Source organism: Crassostrea angulata, chromosome 3, assembly GCF_025612915.1.
Source record: "Crassostrea angulata isolate pt1a10 chromosome 3, ASM2561291v2, whole genome shotgun sequence".
In the NCBI taxonomy this organism is placed as follows: Eukaryota; Metazoa; Mollusca; class Bivalvia; order Ostreida; family Ostreidae; genus Magallana; species Magallana angulata.
Genome location: NC_069113.1, coordinates 28,680,536 through 28,706,875, shown reverse-complemented (window position 1 = coordinate 28,706,875; position 26,340 = coordinate 28,680,536). Strand labels below are relative to the sequence as shown.

Sequence of the window (26,340 nt, the reverse complement as noted above, 5' to 3'; positions counted from 1 at the left end):
TCATGCCTACAAATTTTGACGGATTTTCATTAGATTTATACCAAATGTTTATATCAATAATACTTTGGTCAAGTTCGAAAATCAGCATTGGTTGATCCTTTTTGTTGGAGTTATGGGACTTTGACCACAATAATGACTCCAGTTTATCCGAAAATTGGCCTTGTAAGCGCTCTCATGCCTACAAATTTTGACGGATTTTCATTAAATTTATACTAAATGTTTATACCACTAATACCTTGGTCAAGTTCCTAAATCAGCCTTGGTCGATGGACTCGATACTAGACAGCTTGACCGGCGGGGGACCCAGGAATTCTATTCTTGTTACTTTTTCTTTTATGTAATTTCTTATAACGTACTCCTACAAAGCTTCATTTTATCATAACGTCATTAAAGCGCAATTGTAATGCTCCCCTACCGCACAACGTAAAACTCGTGTTAAAAATAAAAATTTCCTGTAAAAATCTTAATATTTTTATCTGTATTTTATTTATTGTGTTCGATTTTATAAATGATATCGAAAAAAATTCATAAGAAGTATAAATCAACTGTATTTTATTAGAATGCGCAAAAACATGCGCAATGCAAACTAAAGTCGGCCTCCTTAAGTAAAACTCCTCCGGAACTCATCGAGTTGCTCATATCTTTAGAGGAAAAAGCTGCAGAGAGCTATCCTCCATATACCATGGCATCTCTATCTGAGGATGAAACTGAATTGAAACTGAACATTTTTTTCCCATCCCTCCCTATCCAAAGATGCAGGGGAACGTACGAAATGGACCTAAAAGGGTGCAGAAAGAGCAGCCACGACTGCAACAAAAAATCAAGAGGCCACCCTAGTCTACTGCCTGGAGTGTTTTGCCTCTTTTGTGAACATGGTATTTAAATCTATATTTCCATTTTCTACCAAAAAAAAATCATGTCATATCATTTCATGTTCTCTTTAAAAATCCATTTACTGTAACAAAACTTATTTGCCTTGAAATGTTTTAGACCTTTAAAAAAATAATTCTTAATTTGAAAACTTAACATGTTCTTTGTTCTTTTTCTGTCAACAGGTATCTGCTATGGGTATGAGCTGATAGAATCCAATGAATCGCCAAACATCCCATTCACTCTCCTTTTGACAAGATTTAAGAAAGGTAATTATTAATATTTTCCTGTGAAAGAGTGAAACACAAAACCCAATACATTGAGTAGATGAGCTCACTTTTGATCTCAGTCTAAGTTTTACAAAAAGAACATAGTGGAGAAGTGAGACCGAGATCAAAACTTAACGTTCATCTAAGTTTTATGGCCCCGGGGCCAGAACTTTTGTCCATTTAAAGCATCTTATTACTTGATTTTAACTATTTCTTGAAGATATGAATGCTTTTGAGTTTCAAATATGTGATCTGATTTCCTTGTAAATTAATTTGCATTATTCTAATGAATTGAAATATTGTTTTAAACAACATTTTTACTATTTCACTTGCAGCTCCATCCACTGTCATCTATGACAATTCTTGCAAGCTGCACACCTACTGCTTGAACCGTTATCCCGACTTTTTTAGAGGAACGTGGTTTTTAGTCGACCGGCTGCACTGGTTCAATCACAGAGGCTGCAATGATGGCTACAATATAAATGAGTATGCCCAGTTCAGCAGTCTTAACAGTCAGGCAGCTGAGCAGTGCAACAGCTCACTTGGTAAATTGAAGTCAATGCTGTCGTACATGACAAACAAAATTTTTCACTTGCATTGTAAATTTTACTTGTGGGTTTTGAACTTAAGAAAGCAACTTAAAGCTGACATTTAAGCATAAATTCACTATTGTGCATCTGATGTATGCTATTTTATGCCACGTACAAAAGAAACAAATAATGTATAAAATCTGCGCAGATATGCTTTTTATACCCCCCGCAAACGAAGTTTGGGGGGGTATATAGGAATCACCTTGTCCGTCCGTCCGTCTGTCCGTCCGTCCGTCCGTCCGTCCGTCCGTCCGTCTGTCCGTCTGTCTGTTCGATTCGTGTCCGGTCCATATCTTTCTTATGGAGAAACATTAGAAGTTCTTACTTCACACAAAGATTGCTTATGACCTAAGGGTGTGTCATGACCTTGTACCAAGGTCATTTGGGCAAGGTCAAGGTCACTGGCAGAAAAAGTGCAAAATTCGTGTCCGGTCCATATCTTTCTTTTGGAGAAACATTAGAAGTTCTTACTTCACACAAAGAATGCTTATGACCTAAGGGTGTGTCATGACCTTGAACCAAGGTCATTCGGGGAAGGTCAAGGTCACCAACAGAAAAAGTGCAAAATTCGTGTCCGGTCCATATCTTTCTTATGGAGAAACATTGGAAGTTTTAACTTCACACAAAGATTGCTAATGACTTAGGGTTTGGCATGACCTTAACTCAAGGTCATTCGGGCAAGGTCAAGGACACTGACAGAAAAAATTGCAAAATTCGTGTCCGGTCCATATCTTTTTCATGGACAAACATTGGAAGTTCTTACTTCACACAAAGATTGCTTATGACCTAAGGGTGTGTCATGACCTTGACCCAAGGTCATTTGGACAACGTCAAGGTCAATGGCAGAAAAAAGTGCAAAATTCTTGTCCGGTCCATATCTTTCTTCTGGAGAAACATTGGAAGTTCTCAATTCACACAAAGATTGCTTATAAGCTAAGGGTTTGTCATGACCTTGACCCAAGGTCATTTGGGCAAGGCCAAGGTCACTTGCAGAAAAGTATAAAACTCGTGTCCAGTCCATATCTTTCTAATGGACAAATATTGGAAGTTCTTAATTCACATCGAGAATGCTTATAACCTGAGAGTATGTCATGACCTTGACCAAAGGTCAATTGAGGAAGTTCAAGGTCATTGTTTAAAAAAATCGGGCTCAAGATACCAATAATTCAAAATGTTTATATTAAGTGGCTGCTTGACATGTGGAATTTCGTTTGATTCGAGTCATGTTTGTTAACATAAGGATGCAAATGTCCTCATGCATTAACAGTTAACTTGAACTAAAATGGAATTTAAAGAATAGAAATTAGTTTGTGTACTCATATAAGCATTAACAGTTTTAAAAAATAGAGCAGTTGTTATTTATAGAAAATGGACGATGAAATAGATTCATTCAATATTTTCTATAATAGAAAAAATACATGAGTTATGATTTTTCTTAGCGGGGGGTATCAATTGTGAGCTTGCTCACAGTACCTCTAGTTTTGCCATGCAGGATTTTATCACGGTTGTATACGCTTCATTTAAAACTTTATTTTGAAACTAAGCAGCGGATATGTAATGTAAAAGAAGGAAAACATTGAGATTCAAAACAATGTGAAAAAATGCATATAATTTGATTTATTGCGCTATTCTGAATAGCTTAATTACGCTATTTTTTCAAGCTACATGTATATAAATCAGGAGGTAGTGCTGGACCTGACACTATTATACACTGTTTAATATAGACATCATGAGACAATTAACAGATTAAGCATCTGTGTTGTTTGGTTTTTGCCATTGTTTGCATGTGCAATTAAATTCTTCCTATTTTTGAACATGGTCTTATTTATTATTAAAAATGGACACTTACTCCGTAAAAATGTGGTCTGAAAGCTGTGCAGCTGACTTCTTAGGACAGTTACCTGTAAAAAATAATTACAAACGTTACACGTTAACAGAGATATGGTTAAATGTTGCCTTATATGTTATATATCAGAAATATCAATCTTACCGTGTTCAGTTAAACTGGGTCCGTAGGATATCTGTCATTTTAGTGATGGATCATCCCCTCAATTTATTATTTGAAAATGCCAAAGTCAATGTCATTCAATGTCAACAAAGGCGGGAAATTCACATGCTTAGTAAAGGAAATATAACAATTGATATCATAATATACATGTCGTACTCTGAATATTGAATTCTTTGACAATTAGGAGAAAAATACACACGATTTAGTAACTACAGATGCCTTGTAATTTCTCGAAAAGATGGCGCTCCCGCCAATCCTGCGCAATAAAATCAACTCCTCATGTGTTTTAGTTCAATGCGCAGATATGATAATCACTATTTTTTTTTAAAGCGCAGTAATGTTTAAATTTATCTGATAAGTTAAAAGATTATTACTTCACTATTGCATAATATTCATAAAACCGGTTTAAGATCAATAAACAGATAAGATAAACTGGGAACTATTTTTAGTTGAGGAAGAACGTTTGTCATGTAACAAATAGCATGTGAATGTGAATTACCGCATCCCCCCTCCCCCGCGGAAAACACAATTATCCTTCAGATCCCCCCTTGGAAAAAATGTCTGGATCTGCGCATGTGAAATTTGTGTTTTTTTAAAAATAAAACGGTATTCTAACTAAATACATGCATATTCTAACTAAATACATGCATTGTATGATGTTGAAACATAGGCGTCGAAACCAGGGGGGGGGGGGTGATATTGAAATTGGAGTCATAGGTATACTAGCCCCCCGCCCCCCCCCCCCCCCATGCCACGGATTACGAATTTCATAATTTGGGGAATTTTTTTTATAGTTACTCTCATACTTCCTCCCCCCCCCACCACCCACCCCCCACCCCCCCCCCCCCCCCCCCCCCCGCCTGCATGGATTAGGATTTTCATGGTTTGGGGATTTTAATTTTTTTTTTGCCTTTCAAAATTCCCGATTATTAGTCTAGCCCCCTTCCCACCCACCGCTTTCAATTTGATTTCGACGACACTAGAAAATGTCTGGTGTTTGAAAAGTGCTTTATATTAAAGGCTCTTTACTTTAATTCAGCGCAAAAACTCCATGAAAATGTTTGCATCGAAAGCTCCTACCATGTGAGTTGAAATTTTCAGGGTCATTTAATAAAGCCTTTAAGTGGCTGGTTCCCTGTCCTACCATGTGCCTCGCGAGTCAAGCAAGTCATTCTATGAATAGGGTGTGTTCGATTTCACGCTCCTTCCATGTAAACTTCGCTTCTAGATAGCGAAAACAAGGGGTTTCTTTTCTTCATTACTTACGTGATGATGAGAAATGATGAAAAATATCTTCATATAACGATCGGATACATTTTTCGTTAGTGCCATACAATATGTACCTGTAAGGAGGTTACGGGGGTAGCAATCTCCTTCCTTTTTATTTACAAAAATTACATCATAAAACAAGAGAGAGAGGGAGGGAGAGAGAGAGAGAGAGAGAGAGAGAGAGAGAGAGAGAGAGATTTAATCATAATAAAATAATGGTCATTTGGGGTTTTCCCTCCTGAGTAATTCTACACCTTTAAACCAAATGAAAGGACAAGAGCGTACAAGGCCTGACAAATCCCCCGTACCCAGGATTTTGAAATGACATATGAACATATGAAAATTCTGTATATTTGAAACTGTGCATCAGTACATGTATCCTATAGAACTGCATCCTCTGACAAATACATGATATACAATAATACATGCACTTTTGTTTTATTTCGATGTTTTCTGTGCATCAGTACATGTACATGTATAATATAGAACTGCATCCTCTGACAAATACATGATATACAATAATACATGCACTTTTGTTCTATTTCGATATTTTCTAAGCATTACAGCATGATCTCATATCAATGTTAGCGCTATTTTTATCCGACATTATGTGTGCAGATTATGAACATTACGTAATTGTTGTCATTATATAAATGGTATTAGAAATTTTTTTCATAATAATCCAATAAAAAAACAAAACACGTTTTTACTTAAAGGCAAATGAATTAAAAATAAAACGCCGTCTTTAGGATTCGAACACGTACCTTCTCCATGGAGAATGATGGACTTACGAGCCTTCGCTTATCACATTGAGCTACGTTGACACATTTGAGTAACAGTGAATAATTTAACTCTTTGACAATTATTAATAAGGTAAAACGTTTTTGGTGAAAATAACAAATTTGACCCATTATGGGTCTAGACTCCATTTTAATAAATCAATAATAAAAATCAATATAAACTAATTCTTTAAATAAAAGTACTTTTAGGAAGGAGTCAGGACCCATTCATACCTATTTTTGCAATTAAGAACAGTGAATGGTTCAAGATTTAGGCGAGAAGCGATGTGCAGCTTAATTTTGAAACTTGTGCCTGTCGTGTTAATAGAATGAAATCACAATAATGATTTCCCTCGTGAAATTTATAATGAAAACAAAGCATACAAGTCAAAAATTTATATTCTAACTTGAATTGAAATTCTTTCGTCCTCATTGCTCCGAGTGGGGGATATACAACGCCTTGTATGCCCCTGTTCTTTAATTTCCGCTAATATTGTGTACATATAGCAGTATTGTTGATGCATAGCACTTCTGAGACATTTAAGATGTTTCATTTCAGGAAGCTTCTCGAGATACTAGGATAGATCTGCAACCTCCGCTAATTGGAAACGATTGTTTTTGCTCCCATTTAAATTTTAATTAAAAACCCCATAAGAATCATTTTAGGGATTCAAATCTCCAAATCTCTCTTATTTTATAAAAACAAATAAAAGCAATAAACTTGTGATACAGACCAATGCCGAGCTGACCTTGCAGATAAGTGAAAAATGATCTATATCTATTCCTTTGTAAATTTTACACTCCCTATTGTGGCCCAACCCTACCCCCGGAGACCATGATTTAAACAAACTTGAATCTACACTACCTGAGGATGCTTCCATTTTAATTTGAGATTCCCTGGCCTAAGGGTTTTTGAGAAGAAGATTTTAAAGATTTTTTCTCAATGTATTTCTTTGTGAAATTTGATCCCCCTATTGTTGCCCCACCCTAACTCCGGGGACCATGATTTGAAAACACTTGAAACTACACTACCTGACGATGCTATCATTTTAATTTGAACTTTTCTGGCCTGATAGTTTTTGAGAAGAAGATTTTAATGATTATCTCTTTATATTCCTTTGTATAACTTGATTCTCCAATTGTGGCCCCACCCTACAACATTGGACCATGATTTGAACAAACTTGAATTTACAATACCTGACAATGCTTACATTTTAATTTAAGTTTTCCTGGCCTAATAATTTTTGAGAAGAAGATTTTGAAAGATGTTTTCAATATATTCTTTGTAAAACTTGATCCCCCTTTTGTGGCACCATCCTACCCCCGGGAACCATGATTTGAACCAACTTGAAACTACATTACCTGAGGATGCTTCCATCTTAATTTAAGATTTTCTTCACTGACTGTTTTTGAAAAGAATATTTTAAAGATTTTCTCTATATATTCCTTTGTAAACCTTGATCCTACTATTGCAGCCCCACCCGACCCCCGGAGACCATGAATTGAACAATCTTGAATCTACACTACCTGACAATGCGTCCATGTTAAATTGTGCTTTTCTAACCTGATTGTTTTTGAGAAGAAGATTTTGAAAGATGTTCTCTATATATTCCTTTGTAAAACTTGATCCCCCTACTAGGGCCCCACCCTAACCCCGGGGACCCTCATTTGAACAAACTTGAATCTACACTACCCGAGGATGCTTCCATTTTAGTTTGAGCTTTTCTGGCCTGATAGTTTTTGAGAAGAAGATTTTGAAAGATGTTCTCTTTATATTCCTTTGTAAAACTTGATCCCCCTATTGTGGCCCCACCATAACCCCGGGGACCATGATTTGAACCAACTTGAATCTTCACTACCCGAGGATACTTCCATTTTAGTTTTAGCTTTTCTGGCCTGATAGTTTCTGAGAAGAAGATTTTGAAAGATGTTCTCTATATATTCCTATGTAAAACTTGATCCTCCTATTGTGGCCCCACCCCACCCCCGGGGACCATGATTTGAACCAACTTGAATCTACACTACCCGAGAATGCTTCCATTTTAATTTGAGCTTTTCTATCCTGATAGTTTTTGAGGAAAAGATTTTGAAAGATGTTCTCTCTATATTCCTATATAAAACTTGATCCCTCTATTGTGCCCCCACCCTAACCCCCGGGGACAATGATTTGAACAAACGTCAATCTACACTACCTGAGGATGCCTCCATTTTAATTTGAGCTTTCCTGGCCTGATAGTTTTAAAGAAGAACATTTTAAAGATTCTCGTTATATATTCCTTTGTACTCATTTTAATATATGCATGACCTATATATGTTTTATTTCATTCTTTTTAATGAAATTGTCAAATTAAAAAATAACTGATCGTTTTTCCCATTTGCACGTTCATGCAATTTATTAAGATTTTTTTTAAGCAACTTATATAGGCCTCGTGGCGCCTCATTCGCTTCACGATTATGCTGTTTGTTTCGATTTCAAATTCACAATTATGTTACCATTTAATTATTTTTTAGTCTATCAAATGTTTTGATTTTGAAACGTGTACTTGTATTTGCCGCGGTGTTTTGATTTTACAACGTGTATGTGCGGTGTTTTGATTTTACAACGTGTATGTGCGGTGTTTACTCACAGATCCCTTCTATCTCACTTTCTTCCGCAATTTTTTCTTTCGTTCTTTTATTATTATTGATGCTTGTTCTTAATAAAATCTGTTCATTATCTTCACATTCGTTTACAACTATTTTTATCAAACAACCGATTTATTTTACCGATACATTTCGAAATCTTTCGCGATCTAATTTAAAAAAATATTTTTAGAATTATTTTGCAATATTTTACAGCAGCTTTTAAATACAAACTATGTACACAATGCCTCAAACATTTTCATTGGCCTGCCTTATACCTTGTTTATGTGACAAAATAAATCAAATGAATCAATTTCCTTTAAATGTAGCTCAATCATTATATGTATCGAAGAAGAAAATGATGTTTCTATTTCAAAATGATCAGGATAATTCATTAATCGGCTCTTATAATGTTTGAAGCATTTCTTCTGTTAAATTTTCAATGCAGTACGGGATCTTCATTATGATTTTACTCTGGTGAGAAGCTGATCAATATTTGATTTATTCATTAACGAAACTAAGTCATCTTAACTACGAAATCAAATGATCTCATTTGAAAAGAAAGACACGCTCATATATGCAAAAATTACTAAAATCAAATCGATAAACTACCTTAAAATTACACTAGTTTTGATGCATTGTTTACATCGGTGGATCTGTGTGACGTCATAAATCCACAAAATCAAGAACGATAAGCGGGGAAGAATTTTTTCAGGTGCTGAGTTTTCAGTGTTATTTCTCAGTAATGCAAAGGCAAAAAAATCTTACATCACGTATTTTAACATTTGTTAATACCAAGCTATATATTTATGAAAGAAAATCATAGTGTTAAAAATCGTTTCATATGACCTTTGAGGATTACGTTTACTCAGGGGCTAAAAAAAATCCTCTAATAGGAACGAAAAACTACTTATTGTTCATTGTAGCACCACTATTTAAATAAATCGTTTTAAGCTCATATTTTAAGTTTAATTTAGTCCGAATTTCCTCTATCAATTTCCAAAATTATACCCATTTTTGGTCGAGTTTTACAAAAAAGTGACTAATAGGAGCTCTAAACCATTGATTGCCTAATACTGTTTTTATTGTCTGTATTATGTTGTCATTAACATTACAGTGAGGTCGCCTTTATCGAATCACTAAGTAAATTCGCGTTGATAGTACGTAACCAAGCCCGAGTTAAATTCATAATACAACATATATTATATTATATTTGGAAGGTCAATCATCTACTTAAACGCTGTTGTAAGATCTTCTATTACATATATCTAAAGCCATACTTTCGTGTAAAAAATAATAATTGGCTGACTAGAAGGTGTAAAATGTTACGAGGCTTAAGACAAGGATGTCCTGTCTCTGCTTTACTATTTATCTTTGTTATAGAAATTTTGGTATTAAAGATCAATGCGTCTGAAAGTATACAGGGATTTAGGACAAACAAATAAACTAAAATGCGTACAACATGCAGATGACTGTACGTTTCCATTAAAAAAATGTAGAATCAAAAGATGCCATAAAATAATAGAAAAGTTTGGGAGAATGTCATGTACTAAATTGAATGTAGAAAAAACAGAAGGTATCCTTTTGGGGCCACTGAAAAACTCGTTACAATATGTAGATGGTATTAAAATGACAAATAATCCAGTTAAATCACTTGGAATTTTCTTAGGACATGACAAAAAAGCTAACGATGAGAAAAATTGGTTGAATTAACTTAAAGAATTCGAGAAAATTCCTGGCGAATTAGAAAGTTGACGTTATTTGGAAAATGCACAGTTATTAATTCTCTAATAGTATCCAAACTATTGTATCTGTTTATAGTTCTGGAAAACCCAAATATTGAATTCATTAAAATAACTAAATAAAATTATTTATAACTTTTTATGGGGTAAGAGAGAGAGAGGATTAAACGCAAGTCACTTGTAAGATCAATAAACGAAGGTGGTCTTGGCCTGATAGATGTGGAGTGCAAATTAAAAAGTGTAAAAGCGGGATGGATCAATAAGGAAAGTTCTCTAAGAAAATATATAGAAGACATATTGAAAATTAACGGAATAGATTTTGAATATTTGTTGAGAAGCAATATTGTTAAACCAAATGATCTAAATGTTCTACAAAAATTCCCAAAATTTTATTTATAAGAATAACTTTATCAAACCACTTTTCCTAGAATCGTGGATAAAAAGTGGTATCCTATATGTTAAAGATATGTTTACAATAGATGGTATAAAAGATTTAAATGATATTACAGAAAATCTTAAATCAAAAAGAAACTATATATGTGAATATCTTATCATAAAAAACGCTATTAGAAAGTTGAATGTAGATTATTCAAATGTAAACAATACTAACATTCAAAATCCATACTTTCATTTCTGCGGAAAAATAAAACAACCGGAACATGAGAAATCGGGATTCTATTATAAAATTTTATTATAAAAAAAGACACAAAAACCAATAATGGAAGCAAAATGGTCAAAAGAATTCAATATACCCAATGATCAGTGGAAAAATATATACACGGCTAAGATAATAAACGCATTTGATAAGCAAATAGCAGAACTTAACTATAAACTTCTACACAATCAGCTGAACTGCAATTATAACGTAAATAAATGGAATAAAGATGTTCGAAAAAATTATGTAAGTTGTGAACAAATTGAAAATATAGACATTTAATGTATGGATGTTCTGAAACAAAAAGAATATGGGAAAAAGTATCAGGATATTAAAGTTGAATATAACATGGAAAACAATTGCTGTAGGTTTTTTCTATAAGTTTTCAGACGCAACGAAAATTCTCAATACTGTCATATCTTTTGTAGGGTATAAGATATATAAATATAAAATGAAGTGTACACTACAAAACGAAATTCCAAATGAGAATGCGCTTTTAAATGTTCTAAAAACATCTCTTATTACTTTATTACAGTGAGTGCAAAAAGTGTCAAATCCAGTTACAAAATTTTGAAAACACTAGCAGACCAATTGTGATTGTATTACTATTTTTTTTCCTTTTCCATATACATGTATATTTGTGTATGCATGTATATAAATTTCAAAATATATATATAAAAAAAAACAAAAAAAAAAACTGCAAGAACAATTGCACTAATTCTAAAAAAGTTATATCTGAGGTCTTTCCAGCAGGCGGGCCATTCAAAATAAGCCCACTGACCATTGAAGTAGACACCACAACCCAACTGATGATTGCCTGCGCTATCAGTATAAAGATGTAGTTGGTCATTTGATAACCAATTGGCATTCATGAAATTTAAGCTACCGTTGTACTTGTGTATAAAATCTAGCCACACACAAAGATCTGATCTCATCCCAGACGTTACTATAATAAATGACTGGAGTGCTTAATTCCGCACATAGCATCACAAAATCTTCTATTGAATGCTCTAGCTGATGGAATTGCTTTTGCACAAAAGTTAAGAGAACCTACTAGTGATTGTAACTTTCCAAGAGTAACTTTTTTCTTTTTGTAACATTTCTAAGATTGCTGAAACAGTAAAGTCAGTATTTTGTCATTAGGAATTCTAATAATCATATTACTAGTATCTGTTTCTATTTCAATACTTAAGAACGTAATAACAGTTTTAGGACCCTCTGTTTTATCTTCCGCTAAGGGAATACCAAATTCAAAACATGTTTTTCTAAATGAAGACATCAACAATTTACATATTTCAGAGGTGTCTCCTGCAAATATAAAATCGTCTAGGTAATGATTCAGAGTGTGAACTCCAGTTTTCACTTCACCGAACAAAATGTGCAAATTTTTCCCCAACTAATTGAACATCCCATTGGTAAGCACAGATCATAGTAGTGAAAATTATTGAATTTAAAACCAAGTAATTGGTTATCTGAAGGGTGAACTGGTAGCAATCTAAATGCTGACTTTACATCCATTTTTCCAAATACAGCACCCTTACCTAGTGACCCAACCATTTTTAAAACCTCATCAAAAGAAGTATAATGTACAGAACATGCTCCCGGATCTATAAAATCGTTTACAATGAAATCAGCAGGATGTGAAAAATGATGGATTTAAACGCCAAACACCATCTTTTTTTGCAACCACCCCAATAGGTGATAAGGTAACCGGTTTTTTTCCACGAAACTGGCGGTCATAATCTCTCCAACCCAATCCGCCGGAAACACGACTGGCGCCGAGTTTAACATTTGCTATATATTTGATTAGATTGTGAGTTTCATCAATATGTGCTGACAAATAAATACTCATGAAAATGAAAAAAGCACCCACCCAAGCATCAATTGTTGTAATTTTGATCACTTTTGTAGGTTTCAATGTAAATTACCCATTCATGAATAAGACCTTATTTTCTTGAGCTTCTAAATCATTTTGCTTATTCAAAAGGGTATGAAATTCAACAAATTCCCCATTCATTAACTTTTGTTTTACTGACTGGGGTACATGCATACTTATGTCATCATGAATACTTGTAATTGACTGAGATGAACATGAGGGGGAAATTGCATCATCTGAATCAGACAAATGTGGTACACTATGCTGATTATTTCATGTAGCAGACTTATTAAAGGAGACGTGGCTACCTTCAGATGTGTCCAATCTTTTTGATATGATGGTTTCAATGGGGTTTTTTTAAACTCCGGAATCATCCTCTCTGCCATGGATGACTACAACATCCTCCAGGTCCGTGGTGGTACTTGGTCCAGCTCGTCCGTGATTCGGCGCAGTTTCCTGGGCTTTATCCGGGTCCACCGCCTTGCATTTTCTTTTTAAATAGTCTTGCTTTCCCGGAAAATTTTCTTTTGGCGTTTGACGTCCTCCCCCTTCCTCAAGGGAGTGCGATTTCTGCCCCGGTTGCATCGAATCTCGAAATAACAGAAAAACATTTGAAAAGAACTTGATTTATATTAAACTATAAGATTAAATATTTTAAATAGTTGAATTCATAAAATATTGATTATGCTGAATTCATTAATATTTGTACCCAGGGTAAGGGCTAAACATTTTTTCAAAAAATAGTAAATAATGCTTTTTTTAAAAATAAATTTTGCCTTTCCTTAACCATTTCTGTGCCACAGGGCCTATTTGGGCTTATTTGAATATCTACGTGAAGTGCCACAGGGCCTATTTGGGCCTATTGCAATTTGAAAAAATATACATTAAAATAAAAAAAAATATTAAATATATTCAGGTTCTGTTCTTCATTATTAATTTTTTAAATTTGTATCAATATACATCGTATGATCTATGTGTTTAGTGAAATACTGCTGATAACGTCACAACGTAAAAATTGACATCATAATCATAACGTCACTACGTCACACAGCGCCAACTCGTTGTCTGCGTTTTACCATGGCTGGCGTTTGGTTTTTGTGAATACATCCCCAGGACATTTCCGTTAGAACCGGAAAATAATATCTGTCCTAATGCACAACCTGGACCAAAGGAAATGCCCCCCCCCCCCACAAGAGCACGACCAATCATACTTTTTCCTACTCTGCCACATAAACCTGGGGCTCGTTTAACGTAACCGACTTTTGACTAAAATCTATCTTAAGACCAAATATTTTTCATAAGATCTCACCATAGCTCATAAATTTGTCATAGCTTAGGATAAGGCTTAAATACTGTCAAAATACAATACTTTAGTCCACCACCGAAGGCCGAGTATAATTCGAGTGTGCATGACTTTTTTATTTTCATGCTGCCGTTAGTGCTGATTAAAAAAATCAAATAAAACAGATCGGTATTATCCATGAGTTTTTTTTTTATTTAAAACATAAATCGGGTAAAAAGCTACTACATACAGCATCGTTCTCTGGTATTGTATACTATGCAAGAAATCGAGAGAATATGAATCGCTTGAAGGAGACCGTGTGTCTTTTTTTTTTACTTAGAATTGAAATATTGATAGAGCACCAAAGGAAGCATATACTTCATATGTATTTTTTTCATTCAGAGTTAATTAATGAACGGCAATATAAACTGCGATATGCCAAATAAGGAGGAATGGGGCACTGAAAAAATTACTTTGATATGATCCTAGAACAAAATTTAAGCCAGATGATCAACATTAAAAAAAATTCCATCTGGTGACATTTTACTGTAGTTTTCATGCATGTGAAAGAACAAAACTGAATCTTTGGACAGAAAAACAAGAACTGCATGTAATAACTTATTTGGAGATAATGGTGATGCTTCTTCGACCGTGTTCGAGATTAAGACTTCAGTGCACACACTCCCACCCCCCCTCGTGCGCGCTTCAAGTCCTATTGATACCTTTTTCGTATCTTCTGTCTACTTCTTCAGGGCATTTCAAACAGATATTCTTTGTTGAAACTAAATTTCAACCGTTTCTCTAAAATTGGACACCACACACCATAGACATTTAATTTTCACATGGATGGTTCGGACCGCATGGACTTTCATTACCTGTTTTATGGTCATAAAGAGCATCTACTGTGTGTAAAGGCGCAAATATAGCGGTAAAGGAAGGAAAGATTTCTAGGACTGTAATATACTTCATGAAAATAGTTTTTATTCTTTCAGTTTATGTATAATTTAAGTATATAAAATATATCAATGTTTAATCACAAAATTTTATCATTATTATATTTTAGACAACTCAGTTGGTCAAGCGGATTTAATCACTAAAACAAACTGTAAGACCACAAGATGGTTAAAAAAAAAACTCCTTAGCCCCAATCGAGATATAGAATCGTAAATGTTTTGCATTTCATAACTGTTATATTTCATCGTATAATGATGAACTATGTGTAATCGTTAACTTTCTTAGGTCTATATTAATTGTTTTTGATTCTTTGAATATTAGAACTATAATATAAATCACAATTTTAGTTGTATCGATAAATAAGCTAAGATATTAGAGAACATTAAGAACAAAATTATACATCTTTTTCCGAGAGTTCAAACGTTTACAACTGACGATTGTGATTGTCAATATTACACATACGATGTGGTAAAAGTTTTTACTTTGTATGGAATAAAATATAAAAATTAAGATAATGTTCACCTGTCCGAGAAAAGGAAGATTTTAAAACATACAGATAATTTAAAGCTACATAGTCCGATTTTTTTGGCTATGAGAGTATCAAATACTTTTTCATACAGACCAAATTTATTTGAAAGATGCCTATTTACATCCGTCTCCTTTCAAAGTTTGAATTATCTAATGTACATAAAAAATTTCTGTATGAGAAAAAAAAAACAAACAAACCACCTCCATCTTGGGAATGTTTAGAAACGGGAACCGTTTGGTTTTGTTCCCGAATGATTGGGTTTATTCAACCCGCATATGATGTATCGATTGTACATGTATACAAAACACTTCCCCAAATAGTACCGACGTTTATTTTTGATTTGAATTTTTTTCAAAGTCAACAACCATACCCGCCTTGACCTCAGCAGCGAATTTTATTATGAGACGAAAGAAATCAATACAATTTATGTCCTTTGTTTTTGTAAATAAATTGTGTACATCCCTTTTTCATTAAAATATGGCTTAATGGACATGGAAAACTACTGCAATGTCTATTATGATACACATACTTAGCATAGCCATCGTATAAAAGCGAACTTAGCAGCTTTAAAAATTTCACGATAAGCCTATATATTATTCTATTTAGAAATCATTAATACAGTCATTTGGGGTATTTTGAATAACACTTTTTGTTCAACTTTTTGTTCAACTTGCGGACCTAGAAGGGGGTGCATGGACTATTCCTTTAACCTCTTGAAAAATTCAAATTAATAAGATTATATAGCAAAATTCCCGAAATAGGCCTCAAAACCCCTCTCCAACATTGGAAAACAAAAGTATCCCTCGGACACCCCCTGGAAATGTTTTCTGGATCCGCGCATGCGGTAACAAACATACACTATATCAATTTTCTCGCTTAATAAAGCAATAGCATACAGTGTTATGAGAAATGAATATTGAGCAGCGTTTTCATCACACAAATTCCCTTTACTGAGGTTAGCGAGAAGTTTTTTTTAATCACAAAATAATTTTTACATGTATGTCATTTCTTCTTTAAACTCTCTATATATAAATCACTGGCGTTGGAAGCAAATTGAAAGCGAGTGGGGGGGTCTAGCCCCCCCCCCCCCCGGCTAGACTAATCCTCAGAAATATTGACAAGCAAAAAAAATAAATAAAAAAACTAAACTAATTCCCAAAATCATGAAAATCAGTGGGGGTGGGGGGGGAGGGTGTACGTATACTTCCAACCAAAAAAAATAATTCTTACCTTCTACAAAAAAAATTGTTAAATCATGATTTTCCTAATCCGTGGGGGGGGGGGGGGGGGGGGGGGGGGGGGGGGGGGTAGTAGTATACCAATGCTGCAGCCAGCAATACCCGTCTCTCTCTCTCTCTCTCTCTCCTCTCTCAGGAATAAGATACCTTTTTTATCGTGAAATTTATGTCTCATATATGTGCAAACAAAGAAATAAGAGATATATGCATTACATCTTATAGAACTAATTTCAATGATAAAAAATTCACCTGTATGTGTGGATTATAATTAAGATTGACAGGATAAGAAAGTGAATTATTTTAAAAACTGCACGTATTTGTAAAAGATTGGGAACATGCATCATTAATGGAGTAATTCATATTTTTTGAAAGACGTGGGGTTTTTTTTACATTTCTTTTTTATTTGGAGACGCTAAGAAAGAAAGAAAAAAAATAATGGCGTAACGTCTTATTTGAAATGACAGAGAAAAAGATAAAAAGCCATTGTTTTCGATAATAACATTAGAAATTATTAATTAAACACAAAACTGCATCCCGCAACGCTAAAAAAAAAAAAATGGTACGGCGCGTTGTGTCAGATTGTTACGTCAAAACATGAATTTAATAACGTCATGCTTAGCACTGAAGCGTAATAACGTCTTTTTTGACGTGGCAGCGAAAGGGTTAATTATGATATATTATTTATACCGAGCGCAGCGAGAGGCGGGCGAAGCCCGCCTCGCGAAGCGAGGATTAATGGTAACACGTATATATAAGAAAATCAGTGAAAAATGAAAGTTGAATCAGGGGTACTAAGGCCAAAAAAAAATTCTTCCAGCCCTGGGCGCCGCCATATTGGCAGCCATTTTGTTTTTAAAAAGTTAGTTTGATCATTGATTGACTGGTACTTATCGATGTATATTGCCTCTAAACTCGGTTTAAATGTTCCAGTGTTTCAATAGAAGGTAATTTGAATTAAAATAAATTAAAAAAAGACAACAGATCAGTTTCAATAGTGCTTTAATCAAGAAACACGACTAGTTCTATGTATGTCTTATCAAATTATCAGATGGAAAATAAAAACATTAACATCAAGGAACTGTACCCATATTTACTAAAGTTCGTAGACGTAGACGTAGACGTAGAAGTTACGAATGACGTAAGATTGAAGTTACGAATACGTAAAATGGTATTTACTAAGCTACTCTTAGACGTAGACGTAGGTTACGAATTCTTAGGTGTACGATTTATTCGTACGCATGCGCAATAATTAGTTTCACTTCATAGAAGTGCGCGAATTTTTTTGTTTATCGTCTGCCGGTTTAAAACTAAAGAAAGATGGACGCGAAGAAGCAGAGAAAGGCAAATTTTAGCGATGTGGAGGTGGAAGTATTAGTGGACGCGGTGGGAACTAGCTACAAGGTTTTGTATGGAAAGTTCTCACCGTGTCTGACTAACAACATGAAGACAATGGCATGGGAGTCGGTGACAGAGAAGTAGGTCGATTTTATAATCGGAGATCATGAAGATAATCACTATCTAGATCAAAAATACCATTTTACTGTTTATGTAGTAATGTGTTAGTCCATCATTTATGGATTTTTCATTAATGATTATTTATCATTGAGTGTTTTATGGATTTGTGCATTGCGGATTCTTGAATTTAACAGTTGTTGTAATCACAATTCAGAATATCAGCTGACAATAAACACATATACAGAACACATTGTATTTCTGAATAATTATAGGTTTTATAGAAAGAAAATGACAGTGGTCACACACATATTACATTATAATTATGAAATCATGAAGTTCATATGTTTAGATCAGCTGTAGATATTTCTAATTTGCAAGCCTATTGTAAGTGGCTAAAAATTGGTAGACTATTTACATGCATTTGTGTTGTGAATTGGGGAAAGTAGCTCTTCAGTCTTCAGTTAGAAATGTTCCTCTTCACAAGTATTGGTCAGAATAAAAGCAGGTAGAGATTAATGGCTATCATTACTCTCTGATTATTGTTAATTTTTCGAGTTTAGAAATTTCAATTGATACTTATTCCCATGATACTTTAACACCTTCTAATCTAAATACCTGTACAAGTACACTGAGTGTTTGTGCTCTTTTCATATGCAATTGTGCACATATGTAGAGTAAACGCCGTAAGTCTGCAGTGCACAAGAGGGGTAGTGGAAGTAAAAAAAAAGTGGCAAGACATGCAGTCTGCCGTCAAGAAGAAAGAAGCTCAACGGAGGAAAAACTTGACGCAAACTGGAGGAGGGCCTTCACAGCTACCCATGTTGAAGCCTTGGGAGGAGAAAGTTTGTTGAACATGCCATTATTCTATTTCAATCTTTACAGTGTTAAAAGGCAATCCAAACCTTCAAGAAGTATTTCATACTGTTGTATTCATATGTTAATTTGTTACATGTGATCCTTACAAGGAAATTAAGGTAGGTCCGTAACAATGAAATGATAAACTTCAAGTTGAAGATATCCATGGTAACATACAAAGACAAGCTGTTATTGTGTCAATTTGTGTGTACTGGTCCATTGATTTAGCAATTACAAAAGCCCAAATGGTATTGTTTTGGGGGTATAATTGACAATATGATATAAAATTAATATTTAGCTACATGCTAAGGTTCTGTCATTTAGTGAAAGAATGCTTGAAATTTGTAAATGTCCGAGAAGACAGATCATTGTGGGTAAGTATGAACTAACCAGTATTGATGCTTCACTGACAATCTCTCGTGAACATATGTTGTTCTGTGTAAGTCCTTGTCTGTCCTTTTATGTACCCTAAATGTATATAACTGACTTAGGAGATAATGGGTTCAAATCCCATCACTACTGCATATGTTTTCAAGTAGTGTTTTAAGGTAGGTCTCCAAGTTCTAGTATCAACTAATATAAGTGTTATGTTTGCATGCTGTTTTATTTCTCCCTTGTTTTGTCTCCAACATCAATCCAATTTAAATCTAAATGATATTGTTTATAAAATTGTTATTAATTATGAATCATTTGCTTTACAAGAAAATGAAGATGAAATGAAAATGATTTTTTTTTCTAATGCTTCTGACAAGATGCTTTATTTTTAACTCCTTTTTCTTTATGGAATGAATTGTAAATTGTCAGACTATAGTAAGGAAATATGTACTTTTAACTCCATAAAAATTTTAGATATTGCAGTTGATTCCTCAGTCAGCCATATCTGGAATTGAGGATGGGGTGGACACCAGTGAAGTCAGGTCTTCCCCTCAGATGTCCCAAAAACCAAGTTGCCTTGAGATACAGCCATTTATTGTCACTGAGGGTAAGATTATAAGTTGCCATGATACTTCACTATCATTGATCATGTTGGTTTATCACTATGAATAGTTACAGTAGTTATACCCCCACATATGAAGTTTTAGGAAGGGGGGGGGGTCTTTTTGGAAGCACTCTGTTCATCTCTTTGTCTGTCTGTTCTACATGATCAGTCTTCTAAGATATGGAGTTGCATTATTATACCATAGGAGTAAGTGATTTATAATGAAGGAGAAAAACAACTTATTACTTCTTTCAAGACTTAGAGTATTCAAGGTTTTATCCATAAAAGAGCTTTGCATGACTATGTTCATTAACTGCAAAGGTTGGGTTTATTGTCTTTTTTCTGCATTGTAAATAAAAAAAAATATCAATAAATGTAACCAAGAGGCTTCTGGTTAAAAGTATGACTAAATAAATAAATAAAGAACAACATTTGTTTTAGTTCCAGCTGAAGAACTTGAAAATCTAGACACTAATAGTGATGTGCCAGTTGTCTCTCAATCTGAAGGTTAGTATATATCCTATGTTTAGTATTCTTTAAACAATTCAACATTTTGAAATACTGGTATTTAACTGAAATTTATCATTCTGCCCAAGAAAAGTGCAAAATTTATCAAAATGCTTATAATTGTTAGTTTAAGCAAATATAATTATCAATCTGATTAAAATCAGATCTGCGATCCGCTCCAACAAATTCAATGTTGCTACACAAAGATCTCTTGTGTGGCAACATCGAATTAGTCGGAGAGGATCGCAGATCTGATTTTAATCAGATTGATATAATTATACACACTGCCAATATGATTATACCCCTTGCAAACAAAGATTGGGGGGGGGGGGGGGGGTTAAATAGGAATCTCCTTGTCCGTCTGTCTTTCCCTGTGTTCCCTGTCTGTGCAATCATGTCAATGATTGCATGTATTGCACACACATGATGGTTGCATTATTGAAAATGTAAGATCATCATTATGTTAATGATTCTGATGGATTTGCCATTCTCAAATGTTAATATAAGTAATATACAGCAATGTGAAAAAAATCATCAATGAACTTTTCTCAATGATGTTTATTTCTTAATTTACTTGAATTATGATATTTTCTTAACGGGGTGTATCATTTGTAAGTTTGCAAACTCAAGGTACCTCTTGCTAGTTTTCTTTAAAATTTCCTTTAACTTCACAGAAGAATCTTCTTTGTCAGAACCGTCTACTTCTAAAGGTATGAAAACAAGAAAAACACAAAACAGAAACACAATTCTATTTTGCCTTACATATGTGAAAAATTTCTAGTTTATATTAAGATTTTAAAAAGATAAAAAAAAATGTTCTGGCATTACTCTATATCGAGATAAGATTTATTTTCCGTTTATAAGGAAAACGGAAAGCTCAGACATTTAATGAGTACAGCTACGGATCTCGGCGCCTCATTGAAATTGAGGAGGAGAAGCTTTCAATCAAAAAGCAGAGACTGGAAATTGAAAAAGAGAGGCTCGAGATTTTGAAGAACTTTTATGCTTTGTTTTCTTCTTCAAATGTTCAATCTGTTTGTAATCTTTTGTCTGAGTTTTAATTAGTAATTTCATTTATACTTGCTTGAAACTTCCACCCTCTGTGAGACCAATGTTTTTTATACCTCCGCTCCAAAGGAGAAGGGGTTATACTGTTTTACCCTTTTGTGTCTGTCTGTCTCATGACTGTCCTTTTGTTCATCTGTCTGTCAGTAACGGTAATTTCTGTCACAGTTTTTCAGCAACTATTCATCACAGATGCTTGAAATTGTATCACACTATTTGTTTAGGCATGCCAGAAGTTAGGATTTATTTTTGTACCAATCAGCTTTCTGTCAACTTTGCTCATTTTGCATATTCACATCAGAGCGGGGTATTACTAGTGAAAATTAAGCTCACAGATATCTTGTTCTGCCTTTTCTGACCATTATTACAATTACAATTACTTGTATGGAAGCAGCATTTTTAATTTGCTGGTTATATTAAATTTTATTATAATTATCCACCATATGGACTACAATATTTTTGTTTATATTTTAAAGAATGTGAAAACATTAAGTACATGAATGAATTGTCTTGGAAAATAGACTTTATCATTTTTAAATTCATCAAATAACAAATAAACACATGCTAAATTTCAAGGGACTCAATATATTTCATAAATGTATTTTAAGATTTTAAGAGTACCATCTGAAGACAACTTTAACAACAATACATGCATATAAAATGTAAATTAAAAAGTACAGTAAGTCATACTCTGGCATTATCTTGATGTGTTGAACAGTATTAATTTTTTGATTTACAAAAAAAAAAAATGACACTGTGGATTAACAAAAAAATGTTTCTTTGTATGTGTTCCAGTTAGATGGAGAATTCAAAAATGGAATATTACAATTCTACAGTAAGATGGCAGCTTTAAATGATATCTCTCTTTAAAAATATCAAATAAAACAAATCTAAAACAATAACCAAATCGTTTACCATAATTGAGTTGACAATGTAGAACATGATTTTTTAGATAACAAATTGGAAAACATCAATCTTAGAACACATTTAACGTACTAACTTTTGTACAATTCAAAGATAATGACCTGTAAGCAGAAAAAAAATTATCACTTATTTGAATAATTAAAATATCAAACTACATTTAACAGGGTGTTGCACATTACTTATCAAAAATTACTAACTATTGGACAGGCAAATATATCAAATAAACAGACAATTCCACTAAATAATTAAAATCTTCTAACAATGATGTTTCTGGTGTTAACTGCGTTTGCATTGACAATAGTTTCAGCATTGAAAGAGTCATTATCGGAGAAGATGGGTACTTGTCCTGTTGCTGGTGCTGGAATGCGGTCTTCGATGGCCCTGTTGTGGAGGCGGCAGCAACATTCGATGATCCTTACACATTTTGAAGGGGTGTAGGCCAAAGCTCCTCCTGTTTTGTGCAGACATCTGTAACAGAATATTATTGTTGAATAACATGGATATGAATTATGATCCGTCACCTAGTCATGCGTTTGTTGGAAAGTATAAATTTATGCATTGTCAAGTCCCAAACATTATTTTGTATTTTTTCAAAGGATTTTTGCATGTTTTTGCAACTATTTGTATGGCCCATTTGTAAATGGGTTAGTGATGTTTTAAAAATAATTTTATAAAAAAATGAATTTGAAATAATTTTATGATTTGGGTGTTCTGTATCTAATTATCCTTTTTCTGTATTGTAAGCTCATTATCAGTTGGGGGAGCGATGTTGTCCCATTGGAAGTGCAGTCTCGGGAAAAAGTTAAATTAAAGAAATAAAGAGAAGATAAAAGAGAAGTGTTACCCAGGTAAGAAATTTTGCTTATATGCTTTATGTTTGGAGTCTGTTCTGCAAGTCTAATATTTGAATGAAATTTTTTTTTTTTATACTTGCCGAAATCTGGACTTAAGGACACCAAAAGCCCTCTCAACGCAGTTTCTTGTCTTGATGTGACTGGCATTGTACTTCTCCTGTTGTCCTGCTTGGGGCGTGAGGAAAGGAGTCATTAGCCATGGACGAAGGGGGTAGCCACTGTCCCCTAAAAGCCATCCTCCACCTGGCAGCTGGTCCATTATCTCGGGAATGCTCGAGTTTGCAAGTATGTATGCATCATGTGTGGCACCCCCATACTTGCAAACGATGTTAGTAAATCTGAAATGAGATGTTGGTATATAAATGCAGTCATAAGGAAACAATTAAAAAAATGTTGATAGTTTTATAGACCCAACATAGTAATTTCACTGATTGTCCACTTAAAAATAGAATTTTTTATTTACCTCAGGTCAGCGGTCACGATTCCCTGCATGTTTATGGCATGAAACCCTTTCCTGCACACAAAAACATGCTCATCGTCTCCAGTCATTCCCATGATTGGAATCAGAGTTCCATCAATGGCACCAACTACGTTGGGGAAGTTTGCCACCCTCAAAAAGTCCTCCTTTGTCCGAAGAATTTCCTCTTGCCCCATCGGAAAAATGATGTTGTCAAGGCTGGCATTCAGGGCATCAACGACTCCCATAAACATTCTGCTGAATGAGGGTTGAGAAATACCATGTATGTCAGCAGCCTCAGACTGAAAGTCTCCTTTGGACAGAACTCGAAGAGTTGCCAAAACCTGTAAAAATTAATTCTCGTGTGTTAATGTTATTGCTTATTCAAATTTAAATTAAAGTTTCAATGAATATAGATACATGTTTTTGAATTTTCTTTGGTACAGAATGTCTACAATAGAATAGTTGTTTGGACAATTAATGATTACCATGGGGTAAGATTGGGTTATTGGGGGGAAAGGGGGGTGGACAATTTTTTTCATAGGAATACAGAGAAATATCTTTAAATCTTTTTCTTAAAAAAGATTTGCCTAGAAAAGCTGTAAATTTTGTGAAAGAATATTAGATAGTGTAGATTCAAATTTGTTCAAATCACAATCTTTAGGAGTAGTGTGGGGCCACAAAGGGGATTCCGTTGTACAAAGGAAAACAAATTAATTATTCACAAAAACTGAAATGTTATTATATATGCTTTTACTTATTTATATAGCATTTTTATATATCTTAAAATTGTTTAAACTTTGGCCCCTGGATGATTATTGGGTTCAGAATTTGATGTACATGTATGCTGAATGTGACACGACTATAAAATCGTGTTTGAAAAGGGACTTGATTATACTGGTAAATATAAGAATATCCAGGGGGAAACAGATTTTTTTGTATAGAATCTACATGTATTATACCACGTCCAGATATTTTGTATTGTGACTCAACGAAGCCGATTTTATCCTGCCTAGTGTTGCTCAGGTGAGCGATGTGGCCCATGGGCCTCTTGTACTGTAAATTTCTATACCCCGTGTAATTTTAATGAGGACACAAAGGAATAACAATTATCAAAAGTCCTGAATTTTGCATTGTGGTCCAAATAACAAACATCTTATTATAAATTAATTTTCTGTGTGTTTATAAATAAAAGAATTATACGTGTAGGTGGAATTTCATTGTCATTTGTATGCAGTCGCATATGCTCAGGTTGGACTGAATATACCTGTTATATGTAATTACACAACATTGTCCAGATAGAAGTATTCAAGACTTCACGCATATCGCTAAAAGTTAGGAAGTAAAACTGTGAACTGTTAATAAGTTCACGTATGTGGAACTACTGTGTACCCCTTTATACTGAACCTTGTCGTCTATAATAATGCATTACAACATGTTACAAATAATAACAATGAAATTTCATATATTCATCCAATATCCTTTATCTGCAAATATATTCTCGTTGAAAAATTAATGTGAAATATCTCAAATAATATTTTTAAAATAGGTTTCAAAACCCCTAACACAGTTTCACCCGTAAAACAAGAATATCCCTCCGTTTGAGGGTCTGTGCATACTGTTGTGAAAAAATTGATGCCCAAAAGGGGGGGGGGGGGGTTATAATGGGTATTCATAAAAGACACTGATCATTGTTCATCAGTAAAAGTATGTGTAACATCAAGATTGTGTTTTATCACATAAATGTCATTCTGATGATTATATATATATCGGATTTTTTGTAAAAGGGGGGGGGGGGTGAAATGCTTGGGATTCCTGGTAAATTGTTGGATGAAGAAGGGTCATGATTGATAATTGTACAAGACACTAATCATTGTTTGTCAGTAATTAATCAACCAGACAGCATGTTTAACATTGTGTTTTATCATATCAATATCATGGTGATGAATGTATATATTCGGATTTTTTTTTTTTGGGGGGGGGGGGGTGAAATGCTTGGGTGAAAATTATACTGCAACTAGAAATACATCGGGTTCAATATCAGCGAAATTACTTACCATAGATGAAACAGGCAAAGGATGAGACCTGTTAGTAGGTCGTGAAAGTCTTCTGTCCACCTGCTGAATGAAATCAACGATGGTCCGCCTCGGGAATCGATAACGGCAAATCAGTTCTCGGTCGCTGAAGACATCTAATGGGTTAGTCCGGTCCCGGAAAACTCTCTGACGTCTCAGACTCCTCTCTCTCGCAAGTGTAAACAAAATCGCCGCCATGTTTGATAAGATACGTGTACCTATCGAGCAGACGTAGATTTACGTCCGATTATGACGTAATTTTACGTCAACGTCATTTTGTGAATACCGTTTTAGACGTAAACGTACGCTACGTCTAAGTTTACGTCTACGTCTACGTCTACGAACTTTAGTAAATATGGGTACTGGTCTTTTAGATACTTGATAAAATATTTAATTTCATTACAGCGGCATTCATATGAATTTAATTGATGAACAATGAAAGAAGAAATAAAAAAAAGTTTGGAATCACGTAACTCTCTTCGGCTA

At 34.2% G+C, this 26,340-nt stretch overlaps 3 protein-coding genes and 3 long non-coding RNA genes across 8 annotated transcripts in view; 3 read left to right on the top strand and 3 right to left on the bottom strand.

Moving 5' to 3' along the window:
- Positions 1-682: 682 nt before the first annotated feature.
- Positions 683-3,534, top strand: LOC128175362 (uncharacterized). The gene is made up of 3 exons (XM_052840929.1): positions 683-875; positions 1,056-1,139; positions 1,475-3,534. The coding sequence occupies exons 1-3, from the start codon at positions 683-685 to the stop codon at positions 1,792-1,794; spliced, it is 597 nt and encodes a 198-aa protein (XP_052696889.1). The 3' UTR covers positions 1,795-3,534.
- LOC128175364 (uncharacterized) lies at positions 818-4,278 on the bottom strand. The gene is made up of 4 exons (XR_008242676.1): positions 3,720-4,278; positions 3,579-3,630; positions 1,461-1,610; positions 818-900 (listed from the first exon to the last, which is right to left on the bottom strand). It is a non-coding gene; the product is annotated as an uncharacterized LOC128175364 (long non-coding RNA).
- A 6,304-nt stretch (positions 4,279-10,582) lies between these two features.
- The window catches only part of LOC128177016 (uncharacterized), a 51,176-nt gene continuing 35,418 nt past the window's right edge, over positions 10,583-26,340 (bottom strand). For both annotated transcript variants that reach the window (XR_008242810.1, XR_008242811.1), the window contains exon 3: positions 10,583-13,270. This is a non-coding gene — a long non-coding RNA (uncharacterized LOC128177016). The remainder of the gene's footprint in view (positions 13,271-26,340) is intronic.
- On the top strand, positions 17,763-22,039 carry LOC128177013 (nuclear apoptosis-inducing factor 1-like). The gene is made up of 6 exons (XM_052843522.1): positions 17,763-18,158; positions 18,812-18,980; positions 19,843-19,975; positions 20,414-20,479; positions 21,154-21,189; positions 21,344-22,039. The coding sequence occupies exons 1-6, from the start codon at positions 18,001-18,003 to the stop codon at positions 21,538-21,540; spliced, it is 759 nt and encodes a 252-aa protein (XP_052699482.1). The 5' UTR covers positions 17,763-18,000; the 3' UTR covers positions 21,541-22,039.
- LOC128177010 (putative nuclease HARBI1) lies at positions 22,298-26,213 on the bottom strand. 2 transcript variants are annotated; one of them, XM_052843521.1, is made up of 4 exons: positions 25,837-26,213; positions 23,786-24,123; positions 23,399-23,660; positions 22,298-22,936 (listed from the first exon to the last, which is right to left on the bottom strand). In XM_052843521.1, the coding sequence occupies exons 1-4, from the start codon at positions 26,050-26,052 to the stop codon at positions 22,790-22,792; spliced, it is 963 nt and encodes a 320-aa protein (XP_052699481.1). In that variant the 5' UTR covers positions 26,053-26,213; the 3' UTR covers positions 22,298-22,789. The 2 variants fall into 2 exon arrangements, with proteins under 2 accessions (XP_052699481.1, XP_052699480.1); XM_052843520.1 differs by having other exon boundaries at positions 23,403-23,660.
- Positions 23,063-23,929, top strand: LOC128177015 (uncharacterized). The gene is made up of 3 exons (XR_008242809.1): positions 23,063-23,316; positions 23,420-23,607; positions 23,791-23,929. It is a non-coding gene; the product is annotated as an uncharacterized LOC128177015 (long non-coding RNA).